Source organism: Mandrillus leucophaeus, unplaced genomic scaffold, assembly GCF_000951045.1.
Source record: "Mandrillus leucophaeus isolate KB7577 unplaced genomic scaffold, Mleu.le_1.0 Scaffold110, whole genome shotgun sequence".
Lineage (NCBI taxonomy): Eukaryota > Metazoa > Chordata > Mammalia > Primates > Cercopithecidae > Mandrillus > Mandrillus leucophaeus.
The window spans coordinates 3287861-3309155 of NW_012099210.1; the positions used below are offsets into that span (position 1 = coordinate 3287861).

The 21295-nt window shown below is 35.5% G+C and overlaps 1 protein-coding gene across 3 annotated transcripts in view; it reads left to right on the forward strand.

Moving 5' to 3' along the window:
• CCDC148 (coiled-coil domain containing 148) overlaps positions 1 to 21295 on the forward strand; it is a 328544-nt gene that overhangs the window by 139803 nt on the left and 167446 nt on the right. For all 3 annotated transcript variants that reach the window (XM_011991765.1, XM_011991774.1, XM_011991756.1), the window contains 2 exons: positions 16825 to 16963; positions 19431 to 19637. In XM_011991765.1, coding sequence (XP_011847155.1) covers positions 16825 to 16963; positions 19431 to 19637 — 346 coding nt within the window. The remainder of the gene's footprint in view (positions 1 to 16824; positions 16964 to 19430; positions 19638 to 21295) is intronic.

Consider the following 21295-nt stretch of genomic DNA (forward strand, 5'->3'; position numbering starts at 1 on the left):
CATTTGACCCAGCAATCCCATTACTGGGTATATACCCAAAGGATTATAAATCATTCTACTATAAAGACACATGCACACGTATGTTTATTGTGACACTATTCACAATAGCAAAGACTTGGAACCAACCCAAATGTCCATCAACGATAGACTGGATAAAGAAAATGTGGCACATATACAGCATGGAATACTATGCAGCCATAAAAAAGATGAGTTCACATCCTTTTCAGGGACATGGATGAAGCTGGAAACAATCATTCTCAGCAAACTAACACAAGAACAGAAAACCAAACACCACATGTTCTCACTCATAAGTAGGAGTTGAACAATAAGAACACGTGGACACAGCAAGGGGGAACATCACACATCGAGACCTGTCAGGGGGTGTGAGGCTAGGGGAGGGATAGCATTAGGAGAAATACCTAATGTAGGTGACATGTTGATGGGTTCAGCAAACCACCATGGCATGTGTATACGTATGTAACAAACCTGCACATTCTGCGCATGTACCCCAGAAATTAAAGTATATTTTAAAAAATAAAAATTAAAAAAAAATTTAAAAAGAACCTAGAAATAGACCCACATATATGCAATGTTTGATAAAGGAGCAGAGGCAATACAATGAAGCAAAGACAGTCTTTTCAACAAATGTTACTGGAACAACTAGACATACATATTCAAAAAAAAGAATCTAGACACCTTTCACAAAAATTAACTCAAAATGATAGGCCTAAATGTCAGACACAAAACTGTAAAACTCTTAGAAGGTAACATGGGAGAAAACCTAGATGATCTTGGGTATGACAATTACTTTTGAGACCAAAAGCATGATCCATGAATGAAATAATTGATAAACTGAACTTCATTAAAATGACAAACTTATGCTCTGCAAGAGACAATGTCAAGAGAATGAGAAGACAAGCTGCAGAATGAGAGAAAATATTTGCAAAAGACACATCTGATAAAAGACTGTTATCCAAAATATACAAATTACTTTTAAAACTCAACAATAAGGAAACAACCTGATTAAAATATGGGCAAAATCCTGAAGACACCTCAGCAAAAAAGATATACAGATGGCAAATAAGCACATGAAAAGATGCTCCACATTATGTGCCACTAGAGAATGCAAATTAAGACAAGATATACACACTTATTAGAATGGTCAAAATCCAGAACACTGACAACACCAAATGCTGGCAAATAATTATGTAGAGCAACAGGACCTCTTGTTCATTGCTAGTGGGAATTCAGAATGGTACGGCCACTTTGGAAGGCAGTTTGGCAGTTTCTTACAAAACTAAATATACTTCTATCATACAATCCTGCAGTCATGCTCCTTGGTATTTACCCAAATGAATAAAAAATATATGTCAACACAAAAGCTGCAAATGAATGTTTATAGTAGCTTTATTCATAACTGCTAAAACTTGGAAGTTACCAAGATGTTCTTCAGTAGGTGAATGAATAAACAAACTGTGGTACATACAGACAATAAAATTTTATTCAATGCTAAAAAGCAAAGAACTATCAAGCCATGAAAAGACATGCAGGAAATTTAAATGCATATAACTAAGTGAAAGAAGTGAATCTGAAAAAGCTTCATAGTGTATTATTCCAACAGTATGGCATTCTGGAAAAGGCAATATTATGGAATCAGTAAAAAAATTAGTGTTGCCAGGGGCCAGAAGGGAGGGATAAATGAGTAGGCAGAGCACAGTGTAGTAGGACAATAAAGCTATTCTGTGCAATACTACAATGGTGGATAAATGTCATTATGTGTTTGTCAGAACTCATAGGATGTGCAACATGAAGAGTGAATCCTAATATAAACTATGGACTTTGGGTAATAATTATGTGTCATTATAGGTTCATTGATGACAACAAAATGTACTCTCTGGCAAGGAATACTGATAGTGGAAGAGATTTTATTTTGCATGGGAGATGAAGATAAATGGGAACTCTATACTTTCTGCTTAATTTGGTGTGACTCTAAAACTGCACTAAGAATATAAAGTTTATTAAACAGAGAGAAAAAAATAAAAATTTCATTGCTATTTAACTGTTTCAGAGAGTAGATAAAGGAGAGAAACTTCTAAGTTATGTTCATGAAACAAGTATAACATTGATAGACAATCTTGTAAAATACTGCACACATACAAAAACTGTGGCCCAATCTCATTTATATCTATTAATACAAAAATTATAAATAAAATATTCACTGTCATGATTCCAGCAACTTAAAATAGTTAATGTAAGGATATCTATTATGGCTTATCTTCATGAACAGTGAAATGCTATTAAAAAGCTAACATTTATTCTTTAAAAATGTAAAAGGAATAGATGAATACTTTTTTCCTATAATAAAATATATAAACTTCCAAAAACTTAATGGGAATACAATAGAAGCATTTTTATTAGTGACAAACAAGTCTGTAATCACCACCATTATTTAATGTTATTCTGGAAATAGTAGGCAACACAATTAGACAAGAGAAAGATATTAGAGTTATAAAATATAGATATAGGTAAAATTATCTTATTTGCAGATAGTGAGTTTTTACAAGAAAAACTCATGGCAATCAATGGAAAAAAACCTACAGAAATAAGATAATTTGGTAAGATGGCTGAGTATAAAATTAATATAAATGGAACCCAAACTTTCATATATATATATAAACAATGGCCATCTGGAAGATCTCATGAAAGAAACAAACATAGTTTGCAATAGCAATTATAAATATAGAATATTTGGGAATTAATTTAACAAGAAATGTAAAAGATCTGTACTATAGGAAAAAACATTTCAAATGTTACTGAAGGACATAAAACTTGAACAAGTGATATTTTAGTCTCAGAATAGAAGGTTGAATAATTATAGATATATTTCCTGTCAATCTATAAATTTAATGATCTCAATAAAATTATTCACAGGATTAAAATATTAATCTGAATTTGAATTTAGGAAAATTCTGAGGAAAAGAAGCAATAATGAGGGAAGACTATTGCTATCTTATATTAAGCATTTTATAAACAATAGCATGTTGCCATGAACAGATCGGTCAAGGGATGTGATTTGGGCTCGGACAATCCAAAATCCTTGGATGAATTCGGATTCAGAATTGAGTTAAAGGGAAAAGAGGCAAGGAGTGAGGCATTTATGTTGCTCATGTGATCACATTCTGAAATTATAGCTTCCTGAGGTGGTAGGTGGGGCCTTTCGTAATCATGGCAGAGGCATTATTGTGTAAGTCATGTAATATCTAGTCATAAACTTTTTTTTGCTTAAAGAGTTCGAATAGTTTTTATCATCTGCAACTAAATCTAACAGATATGACAACGGTGTGGGGGAAACAGGTATTTTATATTCTGCTAAAGTGAGTCTAAACTGGTGAAACTTTTCTATAGAGCAGATCAGCAGGACTTCCCAGATCACAGAGTATATGCCCTTTGTCCTGACAGCCTCCAAATCTCAATAATATATCATATAAATATAATTGAATATGTATACACCGATTTATTTTTACAGTTATTCATTGCAGTAGTGAAAGATTAAGCAAAAACCTTAATATCAATAGGGACTAGTTTTATAGATTATTGTACATCCATACAATTTATTATTCTGCACATTAAAAATTGTGAAAATTTACATTAACTGACATGGAACAATATGTAAGAGTTAGGGTGAGGTATATAGTTAAGTAATCAAAACAATGTACAGTCTACATTGTGTAAAACAGGAAAAAGGCCAACATATATATTTTTGTATATTTGCTTTTACATGTCTGAAACAATACACAAAAATTGATAACATTCATCTTGAGGGAGGGGAACCACATGCCTGGGTGAGTAGGTGTAGAAAGAATTTTCATTGTATCCTCTTTCATTAAACCTTTTGAATTTTGAACCATGTGAATATTGTTTCTATTCTAAAATTTTTTTAAAGGAAAAAATTTGACAAGGGTAAAAATGAAGTAACAGGAAAATGTTGGCAATATATCAGGTACAAATGATTAAAATCCCTAACACATAAAGACATTTTGTAAATTAATTGATTGGTGAACAGCCAAAAGGAAAATGGAGCAAAGGAGATGAAGATATGGCTGGCTTACCCTTCGTATTTTCAACCAATATTTATTGAGCATCTATTAGCATAAAATATACAAAAATTCACGTACTCATGAAACAGTAAGAAACACACTGAAAACCGTAAACATAATACTTAAGTATATTATACACGGTAATGTTAGAAAGTGGTAAGTGCTATGAAAAAATACAAAGTAAGAGAGATAGAAGGTGTTGGGATTCTAGGTGGCAGACTGTAATTTTAAGTAGATGTTTAGGAGTAGGCCTGGTTGAGAAAGTGACATAAAAGTTAGGACGGGGTTGGGAAAACTAGTCCTCAAGATATTTGGGTAAAAGTATTCCAGCCAGTGTTTACTGTGGTGGGAGTATGCCTGGCAAGAGGCCAGTGTGGCAGGAACAGAGTGACAGATCCAGAGAGTAGTAGAAGGTGGGGTCATAGAGGTATGGGTGGGGGTAGGACGTTTAGAGCCTTGTAGCCATTTTTAAAACTTCAGCTTTTACTCTGTGTGATGTGAGAAGCTGTTGGAAGGTGTTGAGCAGAAGTGAGCAGAGTGACAAAATCAGACTTATGTTTTAGCAGAATCACATTGGCAGTTACTGTGTTTAAGATAAACTGTGGGGCTGGGGGTAGAAGTGCAAGAAAATATTGGACACTTAGATAAAGTAATCCAGTTCAGCTCTTGGATATATTTTAAAGACAGAGCCAACAGCATCTGTTGACAGATTCAATGAGCCATGTAAGAAAAAGAGAGGAACAAGAATAGTTCCAAATAGCTGCATTTTGGGGACTGAGCAACTAGAAGGATGGAGTTGCCATCATCTTAGATGGGGAACACTGTATGTGAAGCAAACTTTGGTTGTGGAGGAAATCCGTGGTTGAGGTTTAGATACGATGAGGTTGAGATGCCATTAGGTATCTGTGTAGAGATTGTGTGGATGCAGTTGGCTATAGGGGTTTGGAATTCAGGAAAGAGATCTTGACTGGAATTACATGGATATGAGTCATTAGCATGAGATTGGATATGATCACTAAAGTAGTGAGTAAAGAGAGAAAGGAGAAACGTCAAAGACTTATCCCTTACACCTGCCAACATTACAATGTCAGGGACAAGAGGAAGAGCCAACAAAGGACACTGAGGAAATGTCTGTGAGATATGAAAACCAAGAGAGTGTAGTGTCCTGGAAGGCAAGTGAAGAGGAAGTGGTCCGTCCATTGAATACATGCTGCTAATAAGTAAAATACACTGATAATTGACTGTTGACTTTAATAGAGGTTGTTGGTGGCTTTAGATGGAGGTTCAATTTTCATTGAAGAAGTGGAAGCAAATGCCTGATTGAGTAAATTTGCATGGATAGGAAAGGAATTGAAGATAGTGTGTACAGAAAACTATTTTGATAAGTTTTTCTGCAAAGGAGAGTAGGCAAGTAGGGCCAAGCTTTTATGTAGTTATTTGCTTTTTTTTTTTTTTTCCAAATGGGAGAAGTAGCAGTGTGTTTGATTCTAGCAAGAGTAATCTAGTAAAGGATAAACTCTGAAGATGCAGGCGAGGGGAATTGCTGAATGATGTCTTGGAGTTGTAAGGAGAGTTGGGATTTAGTACACAAGTGGAGGAATAAGCACAGATGGTTCATCTGCTACTCTAACAGGTGAGGTTGCAGAGTATATGGTGCAGATGCTGGGAGGGGAATGAATAGATGTTCATGGTGGCAGTCTGTGGAACTCTGGTTGGTAATTCTAAATGCAAATGATTAAGAAACTTATAAAAGCCTCTCTACTCATCAAAGCAATGAAAATTTTAAAAATACTCATTTTTTTCCTATAAAATGGTAAAACATTGTGTCCAGAGTTTAAAATGGTATGGGAGAAATGAGCATTTTTATATATAATTGGTGTATTTGGAAGTCTGACACCATGTCATCAAAAATCTTTTTAAATGTGAATACTCTTTGTTTCTTTAGATATGATCTTTAAGGAAATAATCAGAGACATAAAGTGGATATTGGCTTCAAGGGTGTTCAGCATTAAATTTTCTTTCCTTAGTGATGGCAAAATCTTCAAAACTACCTAAAGAGCCAGCAACTAGGGAATGAACTTCATCAAGTGTGATATATCCACACAATGGAATACTACACTGACATTAATGATTATATAAAGGATATTTCTAATGACACAAATGATTTGAATATGTTGCTATATAATTAAAAAGTAGGCCACAAAATAGTTTATAGAACATGGACTTTCTTTTTTTCTTTCCTTCTGAAAGCGTTATATCTATATATAGCCACAGAAAAAAGACTGGAAGGTTATCCGCCCAAATAAACAATAAAAATAGTTATCCTGGGCCAGGTGCGGTGGCTCATGCCTGTAATCCCAGCACTTTGGAAGGCCAAGGTGGGTGGATCATTTGAGGTCAAGCGTTCAAGACCAACCTGGCCTACATGGTGAAACCCCATCTCTACTAAAAATACAAAAATTAGCCAGACAGTAGTGGTGCATGCCTGTAATTCCTGCTACTTGGGAACCTGAGGTAGGAGAGTTGCTTGAGCCTGGGAGGCAAGCTGAGATCACACCACTGCACTCCAGTCTGGGCAACAGAGTGAGACCCTATCTCAAAAAAAAAAAAAAAAAAAAAAAAAAGCTATCCCCAGGTGGTGAAATTATGCATAATTTTGGCGTATTTTTACTTTCTATTTTTTAAAGCAAAAATACATGTTTTTAAAAATCAAAGTTAAAGAGTAAAGAGGAGACCATTGATATTTAATGAGTACCTATTACATGATCTGACAAATACAAATGATTTTAACCCTCAGTTTACCCCATCTTAAAAGCTCTATTTTACAGATGAAGAAACTATAGCTCAAAGGAAGGTGAGCAATTTCCCCAAAGTCTCTGATGTGGTAAATGGTTGAGCAAGATTAAGTCTCTTCTGCACATCTGAATAGAGAGTTTTCCCCGGTTACCACACTGCTTCAAGAATATACACATGCCAGGATGCTGGTAAATCAGGTTGAGTACCAGTATCAGCTGGTAAAACAGGTTGCCATTTCATAGAAATATGACAAAAAGCTGTACGTGTGAGCACATATGTAATTTTAAGTTTCAAGTTGCTGTATTAAAAATTTAAAAAGAGCAAGGTGAAATTTATTTTAAAGTGTGTCTAATTTAATGCAATAGTTCCATAATATTGTAATTTCAACATATAACCAGTATTTTTAAATTAATGAGATAGTTTACATTCCCTTTTTTCATATGAAGTCTTTGAAATCTGGTCAGCATTTTATACTTAGAATATATCTTAATTTGGACTGCCACATTTTTAAGCCACGTGTGGTTAGGGGCTAACATCTTGGACAGCACAGCTTTAAAGGATGATCTCTTTTACTAAAACACATTTTAAAAACAATTTGACTACAATTGAACCTCTTCCTTTATTCAGTGTTTTTTTGAAGCTATTTAGATTCTATTTGGGCTGTATTTCATCAGTAACATGAAGACAAGTTTAATTGCTTGTTTGAGACTCAGATGAGATTGTGGCTTTAATTTCCTAACATTTGGATGAATTAATCGTATAGATGAGACATAATTGTCTGATGCTCCATTTGGCTATGTCAGATATGAAGTCAATATGTGGAAAAAGCTATAGAGTGATGGCAAGTAATTTCTACTTTATTGTTTGATAGGTATATTAAATTTTATGATGTTAGTTTATAATTAATATTCTATTATTATTCGAGATCTGAATCTGAATGCTATTTAAAATCCACAATGATTTAACAATTTTCTCCTCTGTATGTACATTGCTGATGCCCATAGTTTTATATTTTCTCAACTAAATTCTTTAGCTACAAAGAGTATGGTATTGAATTTACCCTAATTGTTAGTAGCTTTACTTCACTCGTTAGTAATTTTTAAGATAACTGTTTAGTGCTTTATGAGCTTTTCCTTTTATGCATATTTCTCTTAATACAGAAATAATTATATTTGTTAAAGAAAATTTGTAAAATACAATTAGAAAACTAGAGAAGAAACTAAAAATTAATCTAAATTTCCAACACTCAGATATATCTTTCGGTAACATTGTATATATTTCAGATCTATGAATGTTGTTTACAAAAATAAAAAAAATCTATACACGTATCTACTGATTTTTCCTGTTTTGAATCACATCCAGTGTTATTCCTTTTTCCAATAAATGGTTACTGAGCTTCTTCTATGATTTAGGTCATGTATTAAATATTATTTTACAATATATTTTAAAATTAGCTGGATAGTATTACAATATATGGCTGTATCACATAAATTTGACCAATTTCCTATTTTTGGACAATTATTTTTACCACATTTTGATAATTGTTTTAAAAACTTGGAATAGACAATTTTGTCACTATATTTTGAGTAATTCTATAATTATTCCCTTAAGATGAACTCCTAGAAATAGAACTGCTGAGTCAAAGGGCATGAAAAATTCTAAGACTTTTGGTAACATTGGTAAATTGTCTTCCAGACAAGTAAAAACAATTTATGTTTTCATTAGTAGACTTTATATTATTTGGTTCATCTGTACTTGGAGATCAGGGCATTGGAGATTGCTGTCATGTGTAAATATCATCAGTGTCATGTTCATGTTCTTTCTCTCTCTTTCAGTATTTATTTTTGTAGCATAGCTCTTTCACTGTCCTTATGTGAAAGTTTTGCCAAAAGAGAAATCTATACATAATTTTCATAATAAACCTGACTCTTCCCTTGTTTCAAAATAAACCATATTTCAAAATAAACTCTATTGCTAATAAAGATGAGATGGATAAAAGTCAGCGTCAGAAGGCAACACTCAAGAAACACCGTGTGGCTTTACATAATTTTCTTTAAAAATATGTGAAATAAACAAATGCTTACATATATGACCATTGCTTGATGAATACAAGAGAGAAGAAAGAGAGGGAAAGGGGTATAATAACTGATATTTGCCTACTTGATGAGGTGACAACAAGTTAAAACATTGGAGCCCTAATTCCCATGTGGCATTTTTCTCTGAGAATGAAGTCTCAGAGCTGTTAGAAAGTTTCAGTGCCTGGGCATGTCCAGTCTCAGGTTCTACACTTCCAGTCTGGGCTGGTTGTGTGCCAAGGGTGATTAATGAGAGAAGTTCCCAGAAACAGCGGCATAATTACCTGATCTTCCAGTGTTCACGTAGTCTCACTGGTTAGATGACCCCTCACCCAACATTCTGGGTCACTGTAGCTCCCATTTTCTCTTGTCCAACTTGATGTTGGGGTTTATATTTTTGGAAGGAGTGGGTAATAGTGTGGACCATGATTTTATTTTTGTCACATGTATTTAGTAGCTTTCTCTTAAAATATATCATTCATAATAACTACTTTATGGTTTTATACTCTTTCTTTAAATACCAGAAACCACATGTGGTGTTTATTCAACCTACTTTGAGTTTGTCCTGGGAATAAAACATTTTAAATTCTCTTGGCTATGGTGGAATGCCCTTTTTCAAGGGAAAAAAGGGTTCAATTTCTTCAGGATACCCTCAAAAACTAGTCTTAGAGTTTACCTTTGCTTAGTTATATTTACTTGCATGTTATGTATTTGCAAAAAGTATATCTAGGTATTTAAGAATAGCGGCTTAAATACCTAGTTTAAGTCTTTATTAGTAATATCACTGCAGCTTCACCTGCCTTTTTGATGTAGTTGTTTTAGCTAGTGACTGCACAATGTAATAGTGCATGAAATACTTTTTCAATACTTCAGGAAACTGAAAAATCTGGGTTTTATATGATGAAGGGGTGAAAATCATTTATAAGGGGTTTCTATTCTTCACTGGGTGTGAAATCAAATTAATTTGAATAAATATGATTGAAGAAAATGGAAACATAACAGCTTGATGGGTTTGTGTCTAGGACAATTGACATTTGTTATTAGATAATACAGAAAGAATGTATTGTAAAAATAATAAAATTTGTGTAGCTATATGCAAAGCCAAGATTAAAATTTCTATGGACAAGATTGTCAAGTTTTAACATGAGAAGAATTTTAATACCTATTTTATATAACAAACCGATTGTTCATAAACAACTTTTCCCTATTCTTTATACCTTGAAGTTCAAATGCAGTTAAGATACAATCTTTTGAGGTAACTATAAGAACAAACACTATGGAGAGCAAGTAAGGATAACCACACCATTCCCAGGTTTATGTTTATTTGCCGTATTAGTGCCTATCAGAAAACATAAAGTTAACCATTGCTAATGTCTCAAAAATAAACTGAGAAGAACTATCACTCTTTTAATTCATTCTTATAATTTCTTAATGATTACTTATGCTTGGTTTGAGATGACATTATGACATTTTATGTGGCAATTAAAATTTCAGAAGACCTTATGATGATTAAGTAAAGTTTTCCTCCTACTGTCCCAAAGGAGCAGGCCAATTTTATTACTCTTGCTTTTGGACTTAGAAAATTGAGTCATAATGTCTATATAAGGTAATTTTATTTAATTCAACTTTACTGCAGTTTAAAATGTTCTTGTCCCCCCAAAAATGAAGAATAAAATGATAACATGAAGACAGATTTTGGTTCAATATAAGGATTTAAAACACAGAGCAAATAATGAATTTGCAGATGATCTTGTCTTCACTGATTCTATTCATTTGAGTTTGAGAGTCTTTTTCTGGTCTTAAAAATGGTCCTTGGTGTTGAACATCATTGGCCGGCAATCAGCTGCAGAGTATTCGTCACCTTAGATGCTGGTCTCTCCATGCATTGGGTCTACATCTCTTTCATCTCCACATCCTTTCATAGTACTTTTCTTCCAAAGCAATATTAAGATGCTATGTTTAAAAAGTCATTTTTCTCTTTTTCAGTTTGCTGTCAATTATCTTTAGCTATAAGAGAATACCCAATCCAACTCAAAGTAACTTACATAATAAAGCAATTTCTTATGTAACAAGAAGTCTAGAGGTACAGAAGTCCAAGAACAGTGAGGTCTGGTGTTCTGCATTCTCTTGCCTAGCCTTCTTGCAAGTTAGATGACTTCCTGCCAGACAGTTCTGCATAACAACGTCCAGAGGCAGAGAGGGACCTTCCTTCTGTCTTTGTGACTCTAAGAGCTAGGAAAACATTGCCCCTGAAGACTTCCCTTCACATTTCATTGGCCAGAATTGGATCTTTTGTCCATGTTCCTACCAAACACTTGTTAGAGAAACAGGAAGTTTGTGAATGGGTGTTTGTGAATAGCTGAAAATCAATCCAGATTCACTGCCAGGGCTGGAGATGGGGCTCACTTTTCCTGAAGCAGGGCCAAATGTGGATGGAGGAGAGTAGATCTTGAATAAAGTCAGCATTCTGGTGGGCAGGAGCAGGGGTGGGAGCAATGTCTGCTACAGTTTTCTTTTCCTTACGCTTCTTATGATGAATGTAATTATTAAAAACCTAGCATATGGGGTGTTTGAGCAATTACGTCTTACTTTTAAAAGGCTATTTTAGGTGAGGTGCGGTGGGTCATGCCTGTAATTCCAGCACTTTGGGAGGCCAAGGTGGGAGGACTGCTTGAGCTCAGAAGTTCAAGACCAGCCTAGGCAACAGAGCAAGACCCTATCTCTACTGAAAATAAAAAATTATCCGAGTGTGGTGGCACATGCCTGTAGTCCCAGCTCTGTGGGAGGCTAAGGCAGGACTGCTTGAATCCAGGAGTTCAAGGCTGCAGTGAGCCAAGATCACGCCACTGCACACCAGCCTGGGTGACAGAGCGAGACCCTATCTGCAAAAAAAAAAAAGTAAAAGGCTGTTTTATCTCCGTCATGTTATTTCAAAACTTCCACCAGAAAACTACTGGTGGATGGATGTTTCAGAGACAAAGAGTGGTTTAAGAGGCTTGCCATCATCCCCACTATTCTACTTCCAAAAAATATACATTCTAAGTGAAAAAAGTGAGCTTTCTATGTAAACTTCTCTAAAAAATAATCTAAGTAAAAACAATGTACTTACCATTTGGAAAATGCAACTTCCAAATAAATCACTTAGCCTCCTGTTCTGACCAGATTCCCAAAGCCATTACTTTTAGAATCCTGCTATCTTTTCATCATCCTTCAGAAGAATGAGGCTTTGGAATTTGGCACAAGTTTTGGCCTTACCCTATAGCATCACTTTTTTTTCCTTCGTTTCAATGGATTTTGACCTTGCTTGTGAAAGTCCACTTTATTCTGGTCGTCACCTTCCAGCTAAGTAGCCAGACTGGTAGAGCCAGGGACTATGGAGGTGGGAATAGATCTCTGAGGAATAGAAGATGCATACCCAGGGAAGATTTGAGGAGCAGATTCTGTTGGTCAGAAATGGGTCTGGGAGCAGGGAGCCTCCTGTAAACCAGACTGAAAATCAGACATAGATTTATATTTGGACAATGGGCCTGGGCTGGGGTTGTTGGTGGATGAAGAAACCAGGCTGATTAGATTGGGTGTTTGGATGGTTCTGTATTGGAAAGAAAAAACTGAAAGGTGAAGTCAGATTGTGTATTACAGAGGGTCAGATCTGATGCAGCCAGAGAAGAGGATGGTCTGTCATCCACATTAATTGAATGGTGGCTCACTGCACCCCTACTTCTCCGAAGGAGCAGTAGGTGTCCCCTAACACTGTAATGCTTTAAGAGATGAGTTTTTCTTCAGGTCAAGTTCACTATTGCATCAGCTAGCTTCAGGAGGCACTAATTACCATTTTGCCTGGAAAGCTCCTTTACTCTGAGAAAACATAAGACAGCTTTCAGCCAGTTTGTAACCACAATGTTTAGTTTCATAAACTTGTTTCTGTTGTTAAAGTACCTGTTACCTGTACATGTCTTGTTTACCACCATTGCCTGCCCTCCATCCCTAAGTGTATTTGAATGTCACGGAACCAGAACCCAAGGAAAGTGATTTAAATGTGGCTGTGAGGAACACTAGTAGCTAAGTTAATTGTGAGTCACTTTAGGATTTTTGGGATAATTCAAACAGGCAGAATTAGGAAGACAATGGCCTGGGTCAGGCTGAATTTTTACAGCTCTGTTGTTGTTTTCTGAATTATCTGTTTTGTCTCACTGCCTGAGAAATCATGATGAAATGATATCTGTGATCAGATACCATATTGTAGGGTAGGAGATGGTGAATAAGAATTGAGTGGGAAATACCTCACCTTTTTGTAGGCTGAAATTCCCTGAAGTGTTCAAAGTACTCAATAACCTTACAAATTGTAAAATCTTAGCAGGCTGTGATAAAGATGAATATTCTAAAGAACTTTAAATTAGAAAGTTTAGACGGACAAAAAGGAATAGAAATTGCAGAGAACTGCTAAAGATTTTTTGTCTAAAGATTTTTTTTTTTTTTTTTTTGGTAAATTGCAAAAAGCTTAGGACAATTTGAAAGTTTTCTTTAAAATGTTCTTAATGTTCTTTTAACATTATAGAGTCATTTTTCAAATTCAGAAAGTAGATAAGGGATCAGAATATTTTTCACTATCTGTGCAATTTAGCTACTTCTGTCATTAGAATCACCAGCAAAGCAATTGAATTCAACAGGAACTTTGAAAGGTAAAACCTAACCTTAGTTTCAGCTACTTTATATAGATTTTTCTATATAAAAAAGATGAAGGTTTGATTTAAAAAGATAAGTGTCCAGATTTACACTTGGAAATGCAAGTATATTGAATCTGATTTTATTTTAGAAGTTCAAAGTCCATGTTCCTCAGAAGTGACTACTTTGTTATTGTGATGAGGCTACTATGTTTAAATATTCTTCTTAGATTTTTACCATCCAAAGGCTTGGTATATATGTAGGGTATGTATGTAGCTGAGGGAGGGTTCTCCTTTCCTCACATGCAGCATTCTAATGGAGATGCAGAGCTGTTTCATTATTCCTGCCTATGTGAATATTTGCTCCAATGTTTAAGGCTGCAACTCTGGAAACTGCTATAAATACATAACCTAAAAATAATAATATTGTGAGTATTTATGTATCATTTCCTTTAAGCATGTTTTTTAAAAATTTTATTCTACATGTACTAAAAAGTGACTTGCAATTTGAGTAATTTTGGTAACTGGGAAAAACTGTTGGGATGTGAGGCTTCTAAAATCAACAAGAAGGTCAAAATGGATATGGTGACAGTTCATGGCATGCTTGCTTTGAAATATCTGACTTTAATGTTTTATGATCATTTCATATGTTTAAGTGGTTTAATATTGTCACAAAAATGGCAGCTAATTAATACATTGAGGCAATGTATAAAAATGCACTGAGTGCCACAAATTCTCCCGCTGCTATATTTATTTATAGCAATGTACACTGCTTAATGTATGCTTCTATTTGGAAAGCATTTTTGTAAATGTCTGCCATTTTCACTTTCTCCTTGAGCACAGTCACAATCTTCCACTGCCACTCAGTATGAGATATCATGAAAGAAAATAATTTAGGAGTACTTCTCCATTTACCAAAAGATTTAAACTATTTTTGAAAATTACGGGTAAGATTGCTTATAGATTATATTAAGGTAGGTTCTATTGAAACAAAGCTGAGACAGGGATTTCTAAACAAGAGATTTGTTGGGAGGTGCTCTCAGGGGGAGGGCTGTGAAGGAAGCCAAATAGAAGAAGGGAAATGTGTAAGCAAGAAGGTGTCAGTGGAGACTGGCCATGGTTTGCTCCCATGGGGAAACACCGGAGTGCAAAGGTATCATAGAGTTGATCCTCTCTGGAGTCAAGTAGGCTGGCTTTCTGTACCTCCAGGTAGGTCAGTCATTGGTTATGGCTGGCCTTTGAAAGAGGGTGGGAGGGGAGCCTTCTCTAAAGAGGGTGGGAGAGGCAGCTCCCACTTGGTCCAGGGCAATTCTCCAGAGAAGGAAGAGGCATCTGTGTGTTATCTGCCAAGACTCACAGCATCTCGGTGATAAGAATTCCATCTAATAAAGGCAATCTGGGTGCGGTACCAACAGCATCCATTATAGAGATGAATCACAATTTAAAGGAACAGAGAACTGGTTGGACCTAGCTTCTATTGCTTTCCCCTTCCCAGGGCACACACACCCATGCATCCACATTTATAATCAAGTAAAGGTGGAAATTCAAACTCTTTTCAAGTCCTTTTGATTTAAAAAAACATTTTACAAACATTAATGAAGACATGGACTTTAGTTCTATTTTTTGTTTGTTGCTTGTGGTATGGTAATGCAGAAGTTATGTGGCTAACTCTGCTATTAAAATGCATTTATGTTAACCTGAATGAAGATGGGCTCCTTGAAAGAGGACCTGAGATATTGTCCATGAAATCCTGAGGATGTTTTAAATGCCAAGTTTACTCAGGCAAATCTTTCTTCTGGCTTAATACTCCTATTTGTACTGCTTTATTTGCAGAAGCCTTTGTCTATACATGCATAACTGATTCAGACAGGACTGAAACACTTGGTGTGTTCAACGAATTCATTTCCAATTCTCTCTGCAATAAATTGTTATGTCATACTGAAGAACTGTAGAGTATTCCTCTTCCTGGTAGAATCTCCAACCCTCTTTTTTTCCCCCTATTATGAAACAGATAGGACTTTTTTCTTTGAAAAAGAGTTTTTCTTTCTTGCTATTTATCAGAATAATAATCTTGTATGAGAACATTGGAATTACCATCAGTATCACTGATTTAAGAGGTGTTTTATTCTGTTTTAAATTGTCAAATATTTTTCAGGGGCGTGGAAGATATATAAGAAATTCTTTGAATTGCACAGTTAACTTTAAAGTATAAGACCACTGATATAGTAGAAATAAACAATGACAGGTCTCCTCTTGGATTAAGAAGTATTTGTTGCTAATAATATTCCCTCTGATTGCATTTTTATGTGATTATTCTCATTCATTAAACAGGAATAATGATATGCAAAATAAACTGAGAATATAAAAATATATTAATTCAGTTTAGCGTTCAAGCTGATATTGCAAACTTTTCACTCTGCACAAGACTTTGCTAATACTCTATAAAGAATGCAAACCAGGATGGTGCCTAGGAGTGTTCTGAAAGGAAAAAGGCCTTTTGGAGCATAGTAGATATGTTATTGGGAAGGTGACTTGAAGGGATCCTATTTGCAAATGATTTCTTCAGTGGTTTTAATGCCATTGGTTATCTTTTCACTATCAATATTTAGTATTGCCTCTATGAAGCACTAAGAGGTAAAGTAATAGATAATTTTAGACTTTCTTTTGAAGTCAAACCTTAAATAATGAGAAATCATAATGAAATGATATCTGTGATCATTTCTGACTGATATCTTCCTCAGTCTGTCTTTTCCTTTACATAATTGCTCATTTAACTGTCTACATTTGTACTTTTCTCCAGTTTAGACATAGGAACCTTGTTGAATAAATAAAATTCCTTTTTAATCTGTATACATAATAATTTATTCCCCAGTGTTTATTTCATTCATTGGTCATGATTTCTAAAATATCGTTACAGGCAAGATAGAATAATTATTTTTGAAATACTATGTCTCATCAAACTTAATCGAATTATGGCTCATACTCATGGCAAGACCAAATAAAGAATTGAAGGAACTCATTGCATTAGAATTTAGAAACTTTTCTGAAACAGACATTAAATTTGGCTAATGTCTTTAAAGTACACAGAAACCTCGTTTTGCTTCGTCACTATCACTTGCTAATAGCTTGAACAGTTTGAGTCCCTCAAATTTCGTGATTGCTCAGTAATATGTTGTGACATTTTTTTGCTTCCAGAAACTGCCAACTAAGTGAAGAAGACCACTGGATTTACCAGGCTATTTTGGATCAGTACCCTGGAGATCTCTTTGGAAGAAGGACTCTGTATCTGGACATGTTACAAAGATATTTTCCTCACAAATCTAGGCATGATTTGGTGAGTGTTGGGCCTACGTACATACTGGCAAATTAAATTGTTTTAGTAGTCAATAATTATTAAGCAATGTACATGTACTTTAAATGGTTCTTTAAAAATTATTTTTTCCTATACTCTAGAAAATAATAGGGTTATATAATGGTTTGAAAGCCTGTGCAGGTCATTTTTTCGAGTTTGTCCTGTCCATAACGAGGTGGAGGGCCCCCTCGGGCAGAAGTCACTCTCTGTGCCTACTTGCTGTGGAGATCTTCACTGTGATCCCAGGGCTGCTCTGCTAGTATTTGACTGCTGGGTGTCTGGTCAGCCAGATGCTCACCTTCGGGGGCTTTGCCATCTCCAGGTCTTGCCTGAAAGTGAAATGCCTGCTCCACTATTCACAGAGCCTGCTTCACCTCAGTCTTTCTAGTCACAGGGAAGCCAGCACTTGCCCTGGGGGTGGTACTTACTTATCTCTTCCCCGCCACGACAACTCTGCTTGATCCTCCTAGATGGATCTGAGACACAAATACCCCAAATACAGAACTCAAAGATGTGACTGATATTTTCCTAAAAAGGAACTGGGAAATTACTGTTTTATTGTTTCATTCTTTAGTCAACAAGAACACAAGGGCAAGAAAACAGAAGTTACCCTGTCACTAATTAATTTCACAATAACTCACCTTATAACATACACCTAAACAAACACGCAGACTTTTAATTTTTAAGTGAGCCATGCTATAGCATCTTAAATACTCTGTGTTTTTGTAATTGTTTTAAATTAAGCAAGTAACAACAATACTCACATGTATATAGAAGTTAACCATGTATCAATCACATGGAAACTCCTTGAATACACGTTAGAGTGGATGAGAGAAGTACTGTTCCCATCCTTAGATGGAAAAACTGAAGCAAAGGTCACACAGCTACTGTGACCATTTTTTCCCATCTTCTTTCATTCTCTTCACCTCTCTCCCTTTATTCAGTAACAGATACCTGTTATATGATAAATAATTCACTCTGAATTTTTAAATAACTTTCACTTATTAAATTAGATCTTTCCTTTTGTTGCCTATTGATTCTATTTGCTTCTGTGACAAGTTGCCATTTATAACTTGTAGATTTTTATATTTTTCTATTATTATCATGATAAAGATTTTTACATTTACTTATTTATTTATTTATTTATTTTTTGAGATGGAGTCTTGCTCTGTCGCCAGGCTGGAGTGCAGTGGTGCGATCTTTGCTCACTGCACCCTTCCCCTCCTGGGTTCAAGTGATTCTCCTGCCTCAGTCTCCCAAGTAGCTGGGACTACAGGCATGGGCTACCAGGCCCAGCTAATTTTTGTATTTTCAGTAATGACAGGATTTTACCATGTTGACCAGGATGATCTCAGTCTTTTGACCTCGTGATCTGCTCTCCTTGGGCTCCCAATACATTTACTTCTTACATTAGATTTATTAGCATCCATTTCTGTGTGGTATATGCTTAATGTTTTACAGATGTTAAGTATATTTTTGGCTTTATAAAACAAAGCTGAGAAGTTTACAGAGCAGATCTCAGTAGCTGATACTTAGTTTAAGTGAGACCAAGTAAGTGGTTTTACTGCGTACCTAATTATACCTAAAGTATTATTTTAGGTGGGACATAAAATGTCCTGTTTGCTAGCTGCTTTTCCCACAACTCCTGGAGGTTAAATAATGTATTAAATTCAGAGTCATGGTCTATACTGGCAACATAAAGAATTATTTAGATCAGTGACTCTCAACTTTGGAAGGCACACCTTTTTCTGAGGAGCATTTCAGAATGACCCACAGAGGTTTTCCAGGCTACTCAGGTTCTCTCCATTCCTGTTCTTCCCTCAAGACTCTGCTAATTCCCATGGTTGAGATTCACTGCCAAAAGGAGCTACTGCTGCCGATGTGAAAATGCCATGTCCTTCATGAGCATAGCATGAGAAGGGCTCAGTGTCATTGCTATTATTACTTTAAGTTTAGGCATCCTAACATCTGAATGTTTCAGTAATTCAGGGTAAAATTGTGAGTTTTCAAGATTGTGGTAGCAATTTTTATGTTTATTAGCATTTTGTCTAACTGAAACACTTGATGTAATTGTTAAAATACCAAAACTGATATAAAGATGGGATATTTTTAAAATTAAATATAGGGAAAATATTGCTTTCTGCTCTCATAGAATCATTACCATTTAGAAACGAAAGTGGTTTTAGAGGTTACCTGGTGTAACCGCATCCTATATGAGGAAACTAAGGACTTACAAACATTAAATGACTTGTCCTCAGTCACCAATTAGCCACGAGTTCAGAACTTTGGAGGTACTACCTGGTTTCTGGTTGCTGTATTTATGATTAAATATTTGTCCCCAATTTTTCAAAATCATTGGTTATAATGTTTTTTTTTTCATTTTTGTAACAATGACACAAAATATAAGCTCATTTTCATGATAAGTATTCACCCTCTGTTATCTTTTCAGATTGAACATGAGAAATATTGTGACCAGTATCGCTTTGCTATGGAGCAGAGAAAGATCTTGATATCAAATTGGAATAAAAATAAGAAAGACTTTACACAGAAGGCTGTGCTGACACTCATTGAGGCTTGTGCAGCTCATGAAATGGAGAGCACATTGGCTAAGGACAAGAAAAAGCAACAGGAATTGTGTGCTGATCTGAAAGCCAAGGTAAGATGCTGCACAGGTGTTTCAGTATTTGTCTGGATATTTAAGAATCAATTTTTCCCTTTTGTTCAAACTCACCCTAAAGTTCAGTTTCTCTTTTTTAAAAAAAAAGCCTATCTTGAATAAAACTGTTAGTTTGAACTGTATAAAATTGCATTTTTTAAGTCAAAAACAGTCAATAATCAATAATTTCATATGGTTCAACCAAAAAGTTACTATAACAGGATGTTAATATTGAAGTTTTGATTGAGATATCCAATACCAACCATAGACGTGCACGTCAGACTGAGGTACTAGACAAAAATGCAAGTGTAATGATAAAGTAACTGTCTAATGCTGATCCAAAGACTCTTGGACTTCTCATTCACATCAAAGATAGCAAAAAGTCCAAGTGAGGAGGAGAAGAGAGGCTTCATGATGAAATACATTGGGTCAAGCTTGCTGGGCTATGTGTGAGTCCTCAGCGAAGTGCTGGGGAATGGATGGGGTTTTCCTCCTCCTCAGACCCAGAAATGTCTAGCGGGGCTGGATTGAGGGTGGCTTGGGGAGTTGGTAGGTAACCCTCGCTGTTAGAAGGATTGAGGACTGGAATGCTCAGAGGGAAGTAGAGGCGCTGCTTCAGTGGCAGAACTGTAAGTAAGAGTGGCTGTTGTGCTGGGAACAACCGCATTCCACAGGAGGGTCACAGTGCATGAGTCCTGGAGGCCTGACGTGGATATGACCTCCCCAGGAGTGTTGGCCAGGGCCATTAAACACAAATTGTATTGAGGTATAACATACTTGAAGTGCACAAATCTTGAGCTGATAAATGATATGGTAGAAAGACGATGGTGCAACAAAAAATTTTATTCTCCTGATAGAAAACAACTGGCAGACATTAAGCAACACCAATTAAGAGCATATAAAACAAATGTCTTTGTTTTAAAACATTAGAGGAAAGATGTTTCATCTACATATTTTTAAAACAAAAAGATATTTCTTTTGACATTGCATAAGCTTGAGACCTAAAAAGAATAGGAGCTGCATCAAGGCTGATCTGTCATGGGCTGCAGGGCTAATACATGTTTCTTCTCCATCTTCAGGCTGATAAGAAATACACAGGGGCCAGGGGCCATGACAAGTTATTGTATTCCTAGTTTGTTTATAGTCATTTTGCACACATTATCACTAACTGTTGAGCTATGCTGAAATTGATATTTTCTTTATATTGTATTGCACTGAGGTCAGTATACAAGTAGTAAAGTGCACAAGTGCACTTTAGGTCAAAAACAGTCAACAATCAATAATTTCATATGGTTCAACCAAAAAGTTACTCTAACAGGATGTTAATATTGAAGTTTTGATTGAGATATCCAATACCAACCATAGACATGCACATGAGACTGAGGTGCTAGACAAAAATGCAAGTGTAATGATAAAGTAACTGTCTAATGCTGATCCAAAGACTCTTGGATGATGCTTTACGACACACACACCCCTCCATGAAAAACCACTGAGATCAAAACCTGGAATGTTTCCTGCAGCTCAGAAGACTCCTTAATGCCTCTTCTCAGTAAATACAGTCCCCACCTGTAATCACTATTCTGACTTCATGACCATCGGTTAGTTTTGTCTATTCCTGAACTTCATATAAATCAAATGAGATACTACTATATATATAT